The sequence below is a fragment of the Charadrius vociferus genome, unplaced genomic scaffold (genome assembly GCF_000708025.1).
Source record: "Charadrius vociferus isolate BGI_N301 unplaced genomic scaffold, ASM70802v2 scaffold433, whole genome shotgun sequence".
In the NCBI taxonomy this organism is placed as follows: Eukaryota; Metazoa; Chordata; class Aves; order Charadriiformes; family Charadriidae; genus Charadrius; species Charadrius vociferus.
In genome coordinates, this window is record NW_009647846.1 from 1782389 (window position 1) to 1795021 (window position 12633).

At 44.9% G+C, this 12633-nt stretch overlaps 1 protein-coding gene across 3 annotated transcripts in view; it reads left to right on the forward strand.

Annotated features, from left to right (window-relative positions):
• Positions 1-12633, forward strand: part of ITPR1 (inositol 1,4,5-trisphosphate receptor, type 1) — a 168188-nt gene that overhangs the window by 124346 nt on the left and 31209 nt on the right. For all 3 annotated transcript variants that reach the window (XM_009882856.1, XM_009882857.1, XM_009882858.1), the window contains 7 exons: positions 2062-2262; positions 3950-4060; positions 5327-5422; positions 6173-6295; positions 7313-7417; positions 8237-8429; positions 12081-12203. In XM_009882856.1, coding sequence (XP_009881158.1) covers positions 2062-2262; positions 3950-4060; positions 5327-5422; positions 6173-6295; positions 7313-7417; positions 8237-8429; positions 12081-12203 — 952 coding nt within the window. The remainder of the gene's footprint in view (positions 1-2061; positions 2263-3949; positions 4061-5326; positions 5423-6172; positions 6296-7312; positions 7418-8236; positions 8430-12080; positions 12204-12633) is intronic.

A 12633-nucleotide genomic window follows, 5' to 3' on the forward strand; every position in this document is an offset into this window, starting at 1 on the left:
TGCTCGAACAAACCAAGCTAGTATTCTGAAAGTAGCCAATTTTATTTTCAGTCATGGTGTTTTCTCTAAAGGTACTGGGCTGTAGGCTGTGTACTGGGGAGCAAAGTCCCCGACGTGCTGTGGAGGCATTAAGGACTGGCGGCAGGTGCCGCCTTTGCAAGCTGGTCATGGGTCCCAGAAATGGGGAGGACTGGGCTCCCTGAAAATGAACAGTAGCATGAAGCTAGTGAAGGATTTCCAGAAAGTTATTCACAAAAGTCAGAGTTTAAAAACTGCCTGACTTTGAGGGCACTTCATCCCATCGGAAAGTATTTCTCTCTCAACTGAGTATATAGGATCCTTAAAGTTAGGCACTATAGTTGCTCTTTTTCCCCTTTTTTCCTCAGGAGTACCACAAGCTGCGTATTTTTCATATGTTCTGGCTGAATCTGCAACGCTGTCGCTGTTCATTCTGAAGGCAGGGTCTCGCGGGTGGTCCCTCGGGTTCGCTCCCGCTGAAAGCAATGGGACGGCATGCTCAGTGCTGACGGGTAGGGCTCCCGCTCCGTAGCCTGGAGATGCTCGGGATGACAAACTGAAAAGCTCGATCTGTACTGGCCGAGAAGGCAACAGACATTCCCTGGGGCAGTTTCTCACAGTGCAGTGGGGTCTTGTCTTCTATGTTTTTTTCCTTGCCCTTGTTTAGCCGTCCTTCTGCCTCCTCTGCCTCATTCCTCCTCTTTCCTTTGTCTTTATTGACTTTGGATCAAGAAGCTAAGGCTGGTATAGACCTAGCTATAATCAGAATAAATGTCATACCGCAGCCGGGGAGCATTTTGTTTCATCGCTTTCAGTATTATCTGTTATTTTTGCTTTTTTTTTTTCCTGGAGGGAAGGCACGAGCTCCGATTTCTGTAGCATCAACCTTTCTACATTCTGACAAGTTAATCAAAAGTCAGGGTGCTAAATGAGCAATCAGTTGAAATGTGCTGAATCACTGTCACCTTTAGTCTGCATTCATAGACAGCATTTTCCTTTTTTAGCTTCGCCTTCAATTGAATCTGGCAATTTCTCAGTCTGTTTGCCTTAAAAGACTTATTAGTCTGACGCAGGCACTGGAGGCAATCGGTTAAGGGCTCTCCTCTGCAGGCCGGCAGAAAAGACCTTGCTGGTTCCATACTCCCATGCATCTTGTTCATCTGGGCTTTTTTTTTTTTTTCTTTTCCCACATTTCAAGTGTTTTGTAACCTTCAAGCGTTGAGCTAGACGGGAGTTCTGCTGCTGAAACATGGAGGAAAAGAACGTGGTAGTGTCTATCCGTTTTTACAGCGCGCCGCTGGGAAGACACTGACAAACAGCGTCTGAGTCACTGGGAAATTGTTTTTCATTAATTGTCCTCCTTTGTTTCGGTTGGGTTTGGTTGGGTTTTTTTTTCATTTGGAATACAGGGGAGAGGAAACATGTCTAACCCATGCTGATAAATCTGGCGTTTCATTAGAGGAGCTGCTCCTAATCAGCAGCTTCAAGCAGGGATTACAATAATTATGTGGGAAGAAATGCCGTTGAGGGAATTGCATTTCAAGACGCCTTCCTCCCAGGCATGCAGTCAGGTGCCTCCTCGCCGCTCGCGCAGGTGGTGCTGCTGTGAAGCCCGAGCCAGGGAATTGCTGCTCCTCTCTCGGAGAAAGGTCTCGGGAGGAGAGAGCCTCGAGTGATGGTTAGTGGTGAAATGCAGCAGGTAGGCTAGAAGGAAAGCTTCCAGGCTCGGGAGAGCTTTCTGATCCGCAGGGAATGGCCTGTTCCGTGCTGGCTTTCAGTGCTCTAATGGATGTACTCTGTTTGTTGCTGCTCATCTTCTATAAAATTTGAAGCCAAGAAGCTGCTCGGGAGAGCAGCGTGTTGCAAGTGAGCCCTGAAAGAGGCTTAAATTGCTCGTCCAGGCTGCGGAGAAGTTAGAGCAATACACCATGCGCTGCAGTTGCGGGTAGATGAACTTAATAAAATGTTATGATCCAAACATCAGTTTTGTTTTTTTTCTTTTTTCCTTCCCCCCCACCCCCGGCTTTGACACTCTCCCCGCAGAATTTCCTTCGCTGCCAGAACAACAAGACAAACTACAACTTGGTGTGTGAGACGCTGCAGTTCTTGGACTGTATCTGTGGAAGCACAACTGGTGGACTTGGGCTTCTTGGTCTGTATATAAATGAGAAAAACGTAGCGCTGATCAACCAGACGCTGGAAAGTTTGACCGAGTACTGTCAGGGGCCGTGCCACGAGAACCAGGTAACGCATCCACGGCTGCGGAAAGCATCACCCCTCTCTCCCTGCGCCCCCAGGCGCTGCTCTGCTGGGCTTGGCTCTGTCTTACAGACTTGCCTCGTCTTACAGCGCTGCTCACTTTACTTGTCCTACAAAGGGGTTTCAGTTTGTGTCTTTTTTTTTTTTCCTTTATAAACTCGTAATAATCAACTACTCTTTCTCAAGGCCCCCTCTCAGGAGTTGAACTGCTTAAGGCAGTAGAGATTTTTCTGCTTTCCTAGGATTTAAGTTGTTTTATTAGACTTGACAGACAGGGAAGAGTGGGGAATTCTTGTACTTGAAATACTTCATAGTAGAAATATTGCCAAAACCGAGCTCTGTTGCCTGTTATAAATGAAGGCAGAAACGTGGCTCCCCAGCCTGGTGGGAGAAGGTTGAGCTCTGTAGCTTTGTTAATGAAGGTGATAACCGTGGGGTTGAGGTTGTTTTCAGACATAATCTTGTGTGTAGAACCAGGTGCGTGTCTGTGCCGCCTGTCCGTGCGCTTGCATGGGGACATGGCAGTGGTTCCCCGTGAGCACGTGTTGGTGAGGACCACCAAGTGTCTGCTGGGGGATGAGGCAACGTCTGTCCAGCTCCCCCAAAACCATACTCACTGTCGGGGATACGTTCTGCTCCAAGCAGGAATAGCTGTTCTAAAGTAAGCGTGATGGTTTAAGTAACCGTGTTACTGGGAAGGTGTAACTGAATAATGGCACCGATCCTGTCGGATAAAGCCGTTACTGACCCACAGCTGGGCTTGGTCTGCTCTGTGCCTCGAAGGCTGAATATGGGAATATGCTTTGTTTCATAAGCAGGAATTTTTAGGTGCTCAGGAATTAGGATTTGCTCCCTCGGATTTGATTAGGATCAGAGGGCAAGGGCGGGCGCACTGCGTGGCCGTGCGTGTCCACACCACCTTCCCACAGGTCGCACAGCCGTGTCTGAGTGCAGCACCGCCAATTAGTCAGGCCCCTTCTTCTGCCTTTGGTCTAGATGTGACTCTTGCTACAACAGTTTCAGTGGGGCCAATGAAGTCTGAAGTTCAGAACAAACCATAGCAAAGAGATAGCTGTGCGTGTCAGTTCATAACCCAACGTTTCTCTCTGTACGCACTGTGTGGAATAACAACCTTTAGATATGGGTACACATCTTTGCAGTGGAACTCGATGACTCTGGGGATCTGGATTTTGAAGGCAGCGAGCTACCGTCAGCTTGTACGTGGTAGTTATTGGCTGTTGTAAGAGCAGGGTTAAAGGGTAAGCAAGGTTATGGGAATTCACATTCTTTGGTTGGACAGGACTGAAGTAGGTGTTGGTTGGCACATCTAAAATAAAGAAAACTCTCCCTAATCTTAGTAAAACAGTGTTCTTCCTTAGCTACGTGTTCAGTCTGGACACTTTGGCATGTAAACGCTTCGTTTATCAACTGTGTTGCGCTTTCTGCTTCCTGAGGCTGGGTGGTTTCGGTGGGACATGCTGATGATAGGAAAAGCTGGAAACAGAATGCCTTAATCTCTTGTTGTTCCACTGACTGGAGTTTTCTGTGCAGTTATCCATCTCGAACAGCTTACGAGGTGATGAAAGAGGTGACTCTTCTGGCTGGGTCACCAGCCTAGGCTGCTTTTTTAGTGTAGACAATTAGTGAAGTTTGATGAATTTTCTTTGGACAGAACTGCATTGCTACTCATGAGTCCAACGGTATTGACATCATCACAGCATTAATTCTCAATGACATCAACCCTTTGGGGAAGAAGAGGATGGACCTTGTGTTGGAACTGAAGGCAAGTGACTATTTTGCGTGTTCCACGTTAACAGTAAGATGAAACATGATTTTATTGTTGGAATTATGTGGGTGTTTATTATATCCCAGTATTCAAAAAATTATATGCCTCAGCGAGCTGGAGGCAGTGCCCAAAGATTGTTTGTCACAGGTATTTCGTCTTTTAAATGATACCACGGAGCCACCAGTTTTCAGATGGGGGGATGCAGGCAGTGAAGATATGCTGAGAAGTTCTAAAATAATTTCCTTTTAAAAATTCAAAGCCGATGAAAATTTCTCTGTTGTTGGTGAGCTTTTACATATCTAATGGAAATAAAAATTCTCATGCTACAGCTAATTTTAGTACTTTATTGCTGCTGTTTAACCAGTTGATGTTTAACCATCAAGAATTTTTTAGGGCTGTTCATATTAGTGCTGAAATAATTAGCCCTGGTGCTGCTTTCAAAATACGCTAGCATGTTGTCTTCTAGCAACAGTAGTCACAGAGCACTCCAGCTTCAGCATATGTTTTAGAAATACTTCCTTTCTGACTTATGTCCTGTCTTATAGTGCAATGTCTAGTTGTTTTCCGTTGCCGACTCACACCATTATTATGGGTAATGTGGGTTTTCTATTATTCTAAATAAAAAATGCTTTTAGACTCAATTAGCATTATACTTCAAAATTAAATACTTTTATTGGATTTTATTGTCAGTCATGATGGATTTTAATCTTAATTGTTTGTATTGAAGTAGTCTGGTGCCTTGTGGTAGTTTCCCATTTCCTCTCTCTATTTCTTGGCATGAGCAGGTCGCAGAGTAATGTTCAGTTAAAAGCAGTGAAGCACATCTGCGTCTTCAGCCTTGGCTGTCCTTTGTTTTAATCAACAGTATTTTGGAGTTGAGAGCTTGTAGTAATGCTGCAGTGTCTTTAAAACAAACAAAAAAAATTAATACAAGCTTGAAGCCTCAGCGTTTCAGAAATCTGAACCTTAACTTGGGTTAATTTGATGTCTCCCAATAAGTAGGGTTTGGGAAATCAACTGGTAAAAAGTACTATTAAGTCGGATATCTCAATAATGAGAGGACGGGGACTCCTTGGCGAGGTGAGGCTGCCAGAGTCCTGCAGTAGGCTAGCTGGGAGGCTCTGCCTTGCCTGCGGCTCGTGTTTGTAGAAACGAGGTGTCTGAAGCCCTTCTGGGCAGCGGGGATGGCGGCACTCCCGCTGGGTGGGTGCCCTTGGGTTTTGACGCCTGGCAGTGATTGGTGGTGTTCTTCCCTCCCTTCAGAACAACGCTTCAAAACTGCTCTTGGCGATCATGGAGAGCAGGCACGACAGTGAGAACGCAGAGAGGATCCTCTACAACATGAGGCCCAAAGAGCTGGTGAGTCCCCGGGTCACCCCGAAACTCCCGAGGTCCTTCAAGCCAGGTACGGCAGCACTGGGGAGACTGGGGTGGCCGCGTCCACCGCAGAGCTGCTGCAAGAGGTCTGTGCATGGATCGCTGGCAACTGGAAGACCTCTCAAGAATTTGGTTGAATGAGTGCAATATCCCCAGGGGCCGGATCTGCCTTGTTCCCAGGCAGCACAAGTGACCGGGGAAGCCATGCTGGATGCTACGGAGGAGGCGTTCAGCGTCCTGCATACGGCAGGGAAGGAGCATCATCTGATGCTTTGGAATCCACATGTAGAAATTATTTGCACAAGAGACAGAGAGAAACAAAAATCTCATGTCACCTGAGAGCTGTTCAGTAGACTGTAGCAGGCTTTTGGGCTGGTTAATGTATTAACTGGTGAAAAGACAAACGGGAGATTCAAAGTACAGCTGAAACACTGTTGGCTCGTCTCGCTGGTGGGGGCCAGCGGTCAGAACGTGAGGCAGCGTGCGGCGAGGGTGGCCCGGGATATATTCCCTAGAGAGGAACGTGAAGTTTAGTTTCTTGTGTCAGTGAGCGGGGCTGAAGGGGCTGAGTTCAGGTCTCCTGCTTTATCCTGGCTGTTGAGGAGCCCACTGGCCCTCCTCTTGAACGTGTGTGCTCAGCTCCCTCCCACCTCTGCAAGAGTGCCAGGTCTGTACTGGCCTTAGCAGCCCTCAGCCTGCGCCGTCCCTTCACTGGCCTGTGTCTCTTTCTAGGTGGAAGTGATAAAGAAGGCTTATCTGCAGGGAGAAGTAGAATTTGAGGATGGAGAGAACGGGGAAGATCTCGCGGCATCTCCGAGGAACGTGGGACACAACATTTATATATTAGCTCATCAGGTAGAATTTCACCTACAGCTTTTGTAGCCTCGAGTGTCACAAACTGTGAATAGCAAGAGTTCTGCTTTTCCCTGCAATTGTTGTAATGGCTCACCGCCGAGAGACACTCACTGCACGGTCTCTTTTTATCAGAGCAAATTCCAATCCTTAAAGAATCAGAAAAGAAAATTCTATAATATAAGAAAATTTTTGGAGTTTTCTTTTATAATGGGAAGCAGGCAGGCTGTTGACCAAGTTTCTGAAGACATGAGGTTCAAGTTCTTGGCAGTACTGGGGAGCAAGGTATTATTTTTCAGCTGTATCAAAGGTTACTTTGTACTCCCAGAGAAATTCTACTCACAGATTAATTAAACTGTAAGCAGAAATCTCGCTCTGCTTTTATGGTTCTTGCCCCATTCTCTCTATGTTGGAGCCAGTCAGGTTTGTTGTATTAATATAATGTGGTGTCTGAAAGGTGAAAGACCGAGGGAGGGTAAAAAAAAATATATAGATCTACTTAATGCATTAATGCGACATGTATCACTCCATTAGAGACTTCTGTTCCTTTAGCATCTGAGAAGAAAGACCATCAGCACGCTGTAAGATGAATTTAGAGCATCCAGAAGCATTTTTTGGAGCAGTGCTCTGTGCATCTGCTTTTCAGTTGATGCAAATTTTCTCTTCCGCCCCTGCCTAGATACTGGTGCGATTAGCACACCTTGGAATCGGGGTGGGTGTAGAAGGGTAGATTGGATGTGAATGTTCAAGAAGGTGCCCGAGTCAGGCAAAGGGTGGAGAGGATTGGTAAAAGAGGAGTACAACACGGATATTAAAAAAATACATATTTGAATCATTCTGACTTGCTCCCAAAATAGAGCTGCAGGGTGTCTGGTTGGAATCGAACAAGCCTTCTGTCAACTTTGCCCTTTCTTAGCAGCTGACTCTGTACTGTTTCTTTTTTTATGCCAAAAATCAGAAATTTAATATCAGAGAGAGACATCTGGTGTCTCCCACTCCCTTTGCATTCCTTTATTTTAGTTGGCTCGTCACAACAAAGAGCTGCAGAACATGCTGAAGCCGGGAGGTCAGATAGAGGGAGACGAGGCTCTGGAGTTTTACGCCAAGCACACGGCGCAGATTGAGGTACAGGGAAAACCGGTGGCTGCCGGGGGCTCGGGGAGGGGGGGGATATTCTGCTGTGGAAAGAGCCGCTTGGAAGGGAAAAAGTGGAGTTAAACAACGGCTACATTATACCTGATATTCTGATTGGACTGAGTACCTGTGTGTGGACTGTCCTCTTTGACATAAGAATATATATGTACTTATTTTTTAATTTATTTTTTTGACAGCCGCTGGGGGGGAGCTATTTTTGAGCTGTCATGTGTGGGCTTTAAGATGGAGCTGAGCAGAGCTCTGTTGGCAGAAGGAAGTGTAACTTCGCTTCTGTTACATTTTGGCCGGTACTATTGCTGAATCCATAAAGTTAGTGAGAGCTTTTGCCATTCTTTCCGTATTAAAGTGAGAATCTAAGATGCTTTTTAAAAGTAAAACATGCACAAATATGGAGTGTTCACAAAACTCTAATAAACAATATAACTATTACTCCTCATACTGCCAATGCGTAACTAAAATTTGCTAAGATTCCTATACTGGGTGACCAGATTGCTCTGAAATTCAGCGCAGCTTTGGTGCAGGATTCACTGGGCCCCGTGGGAGTCCCAGCTGAGAACGGTATTGCCAGGATAAGACCACAGCATAGAAATTATCAGTCTTGGAGCTAAACGTAGGCCTGCTTTGAAAGGTAAATTAAATAAAGTCTCTGTCAAGCTGCTGTTCTATGGAAATGTGTCCAAGTTTCTACATGTAGCTGGTTAGAAGAGGGGGGTGGGGGGGAGAAGCAGACAAACCAAGAAATAAAAGCATTTCATAACTAGGAAGAGCCCTAATAAAGCCGCTGTTCAGATTGTCAGGTCGGACCGGACCATGGAGCAAATCGTCTTCCCCGTGCCCAGTATCTGCGAATTCCTCACGAAGGAGTCCAAGCTGCGGATATATTACACCACGGAGAGGGATGAACAGGGCAGCAAGATCAATGACTTCTTCATGAAGTCAGAAGACCTCTTTAATGAGATGAACTGGCAAAAGAAATTGCGAGGTAGGTTGCCGCTGCCAGCGTGGTTGTGTGGAGCGGTACCAGCAGAGTGCTGCGGTCAGGTTTTCGGAGTTTGAAATGTTGACTCGGTAGCAGATGGTTCCCCAGTGCGGCAGCGACCTTGATAATTGTTTGAAAGAGTCTGCTCCTCTTCATGACGGCAACAAGCTGTAATGAAGTCAAGCTTAATGCAGGAGCAATATGGACCAACTGGAGGGGATCCAGGGGAGAGCAGTAAGAAGGATCACGGGTCGTCTTCTTTTGAGATCCAACAGGAAGGAACAAATTTGCGGAGGCTCAGCTTAAACGAGAAGGCATTTGGTGGCAGGGAGAGGTATTTAAGAACAGGTTAAACGTACGTTTAGCAATAATGGTTAAAGTAGAATTTGCCCGTCCTTTGGGCAAGGAGTAGACTGGCAGACGGTGCCAACTAAGCCCCTTCCAGCCCCGTGGTGCCAAAGTATCTGAAAGCAAGTTTTTCCAAGCACTGCTTTTCCCTCTGAGGTTCCCACTGGCAGCTAGGAAAACTTCTAAAAGTATATTTTAATTCATACTGGGGGAAGTGGTGGCACTGTAACCTTTCTAACTCATTTGCTTAATTTTTTCTTTCTTTCTTTAAACTGATTCGTTGTTTTGCTAAAGGAGAAACGTTGCACATGAGGCTCAGCTTCAGTGGGCAGTGATGAGCGGTAGAATTTACCAACAGTGACCCTCTGAAATGTGAGAGATAAAGCAGTTATTTCCTGCTCAAGCCACCATCTGATACCACTGTTGTTCCCCATGCTTGAATCAGCTAAACTCCAGTTATGAGCGCGAGGGCGCAGACTGGTCCAGAACCGCCTCCGGGAGCAGATGGGAGAGCGGACTTCTGTGCGGTGGTGAGCAAAGGTTTTCCCCCGACAGAGACCTTGCTGGTACTCAGTCAGCATCACATAGCATAGCAAAAAATCAGAATCACAGTCGTTTTAGTTGGAAGAGACCTTTAAGATCACCAAGTCCAACCGTTAACTGAACGCTGCCAAGTTACCCGTGAGGTGAGAAGGGACTTCTTGACCTTCCTCATTGCGAAAATTTTATTTTTTTTTTATAAAATTGTTTCCCTCGTTGCACCCTCTGATGATTGCATTTTGCCCTTTCACTGTGCACCTCCAAGAAGAGCCTGGACTCTTTCCAGTTTGTTTTTAGGATGCGTAAGCACAGTTCGCACTAGAGCTGATGCACGTTTGGCAATGGAAACTCAGTATTTGCTTCTGATTGTTGGGATGTACGTATGTGTAGGTATATGTTAGTAGACCTTTTAACAGAGAAAAGCAATTGTAAACATATTATTTAAAATTATCGCTCAGGTATGGATAAGACCACCTGAAACGTGGTCAGCTCTACTGAAATATTTTTCATGTGTATGAATACTAAACAGAGTGGAGCTATTTCCACCGCACGATGGATTAGTGCTTCTGACAGCATCAAAATCCCCGGGAAGCTGCTTCCTAAAATGAATTCTAAGAACTCTACGAGAGCAGGGGAGTATTTGACATCCTAAACAAATGGGCAACTTTGTCTTTGACAGCATCCATGTATTCTGTTAGATTTTGTTGTTTGAGTTACTTTAATTGTCTTTGAGGCTACCTCCAGGCAAGCTGTGAACACATCCGTAATTAACAACAGACCACAAATTAATCAAGATTCACCTGCAGAAGTGGAGAATACTTCTTTTTTTCTTTAAGAAACTGGAATAATTTAGCCTGTCTTCCAGTATTCTGGTCTTATTTGGTCTCTGGGCGATTCTCTACATTTGCACAGTTGTTTCTCACATCTTAAATACAGGTTTGTGTTTTTAAGTTGTGACGGGCTGGCAGTGCCCTGTGCTGTGCTCACGTGATACCACTGACCATTTATTCAAAGCTGAGACAGACTCTTAAAAAAAGTCTTTATAAAGACGCATGTACCTCCCCCTTCAGCTCATGGTGCTAGCCCACAGTCCGAGCCCCGTAAGTCTCCCAAGGTCTTAATTAAGACTTCGAATGAGCCTGCCAGAACCAGGCAGAAGCGCTGCAAAGGGCAGATGGTCTGTGCCCATCCCCAGAGGAAGGTTTAAAGTAAAACCTGGGACTTTATAATGACCTTTCATATAACAAATTTATACAAATGAATTCAACCTGCTTACAAATTCTTCCAATTAAAATGAAACTGAGAACAGAAATAATGCAGGAATCGGGGTATCATCTATTCAAAACATTGCTACATCACGTTTCAGTGAGGCTTACCATGTGCCTGGCTAATTAGGTGCAATGAAGCTTGTATTCTTACTGTGACAGGGTACCTTTTTGTGGTCCTTTCCTCTGCATTCAGCTTTTCAATACGTTTGCTTTTTATGTGCATTTCAACTGAGTATAATGAGGCATTGTATAATTCTTTTAACCCATTTCTTTTTGCTTAGGATGCTAGAAGAGGTGATTTGCTGGAGAGAGGTGGTGGCTACTGTGAGGCTCAGAATTGCCACATTCGATAACTTACTCTTCAGCCCCAGAGTTTGCATGTTTCTCTTTTCCTTACATTTCACTGTGAGCTGCTTTTCCTTTGCTCTGATATCTGTACACATTACCTCCTCCCAACAGGGAAAAACATTAGTTCATTCCCTTCTTTGAGAGCACTTTTAATTTTTTTTTTTTTTGTTGGCCACTCTTTCAAGAGTACACAATTTGCTGTACAGTAAGCCTGCAGGAGCTAAAATGAGGGGAATTTTGCTTTGATGCAGAGGGAATTACTGTAAGGCAGCTTCTCAGCTGTCTTTGTTGTCTTCTGGTCCATGACCGCTTCAGAAAATGAATCTTTTTGCTTTCTTGCCTTGATTGTAGCTGCAGAGATGATTAAAATTGAAGTCTTTTTGAAAAGCGTGTATACATCATGTTAAGAATTTAAAATGTGGAGCTGTTTAACTGTACACTTAGCTCTGGGCAGATGTGTCCTTTGCCCACAGGGCAGAGGGAAGGCCAGCCGAGCTCCAGCTCGGTTATTATTCTGGGGCTCTATAGCTCTATTATCAGCCTGAAGTAAAGTTGTCTTACTGGCTTGGCAGCTAGTCCTAAATATTTTAGCTTTATTGCTTTCTCCCTACGCTGCATTTTGCGTCTTAGTTGTCCACCTTGCACTGTTTTCGCTGCATTTTTTTCTGGCTTGCTACAGCAGAGAAGTTTGAAGGTGGGCAGTGTCTCACGTCGTGAGCTGCTGGCGGCGGCGGCATCGCTGGGAGGACGGGGCGGGATCTCGCCGTTGCTAACGTGGGCAGAATTTCTTCCTCCTAATTGTTCTTTGTGTGACTCCGAGTACAAAGTATATTATTCGGGGAAACCTGAAGTCCTTGACCTCTGGCGTTTCTGAACTCGTTCCCATGCTGCCACTAAATCAATTCATGTTTGAAAATACCTTTTTAACACGAGTCCTTTGCCTCAAAGCGCTATCTAGGAAACTGTGGAAGTACCCCAAAGATAAAGAGAAATTGAATAAACTTCAAAATAAGCCATGACTATTACTGCTGTTGATGCTGTGCTTTTGGGCAAACTGAAAATAAACTGGGTTTTGCTGGAGATTATTTTTTATAGAAAACTCTTATTTTTTAAATGCTCTATTAAAAATAATTATTTTTCTCTTTTCCAGCTCAACCTTTCCTATACTGGTGTGCTCGCAACATGTCCTTCTGGAGCAGTATTTCCTTTAACCTGGCTGTCCTTATGAACCTGCTTGTGGCATTTTTCTATCCATTCAAAGGAATTCGAGGAGGTACCAATATTTAACGTACAAAAATATGTGAACAAATAAGGTATAATGAGCCAAATTCAGTCCCCCGCTTGCGTCTCTGCATCCCTGTTTACTTTAGTGGGGATAGTAGAAGAGAAATTGGCTTTTTTTTTTTTAATTGCCTTGATTTAAATTGTGCTGTTCTCTGAGCTACTTTTTCTTGAGGCATTTGTAAGGAAAGTGTAGAGCCATGCTTTTTCCTAGGGGAAAAAATTATCACAGACAGACATCCACCTTTAATTACTCGACTGTTATACTTTGTTTAAAGTTCTGTAATTAAGTGTTGCACTAAAAAGATGAGAAATGTTAATTTGTTGTTTTCCTTGAGCTTGCATTTTATTGACGCTGTTTTCCATAAAACTTTTGTGGTGGCATAGCTCTCGGGGAGGGCTCGGAGCGGCGGGGGGGGGGG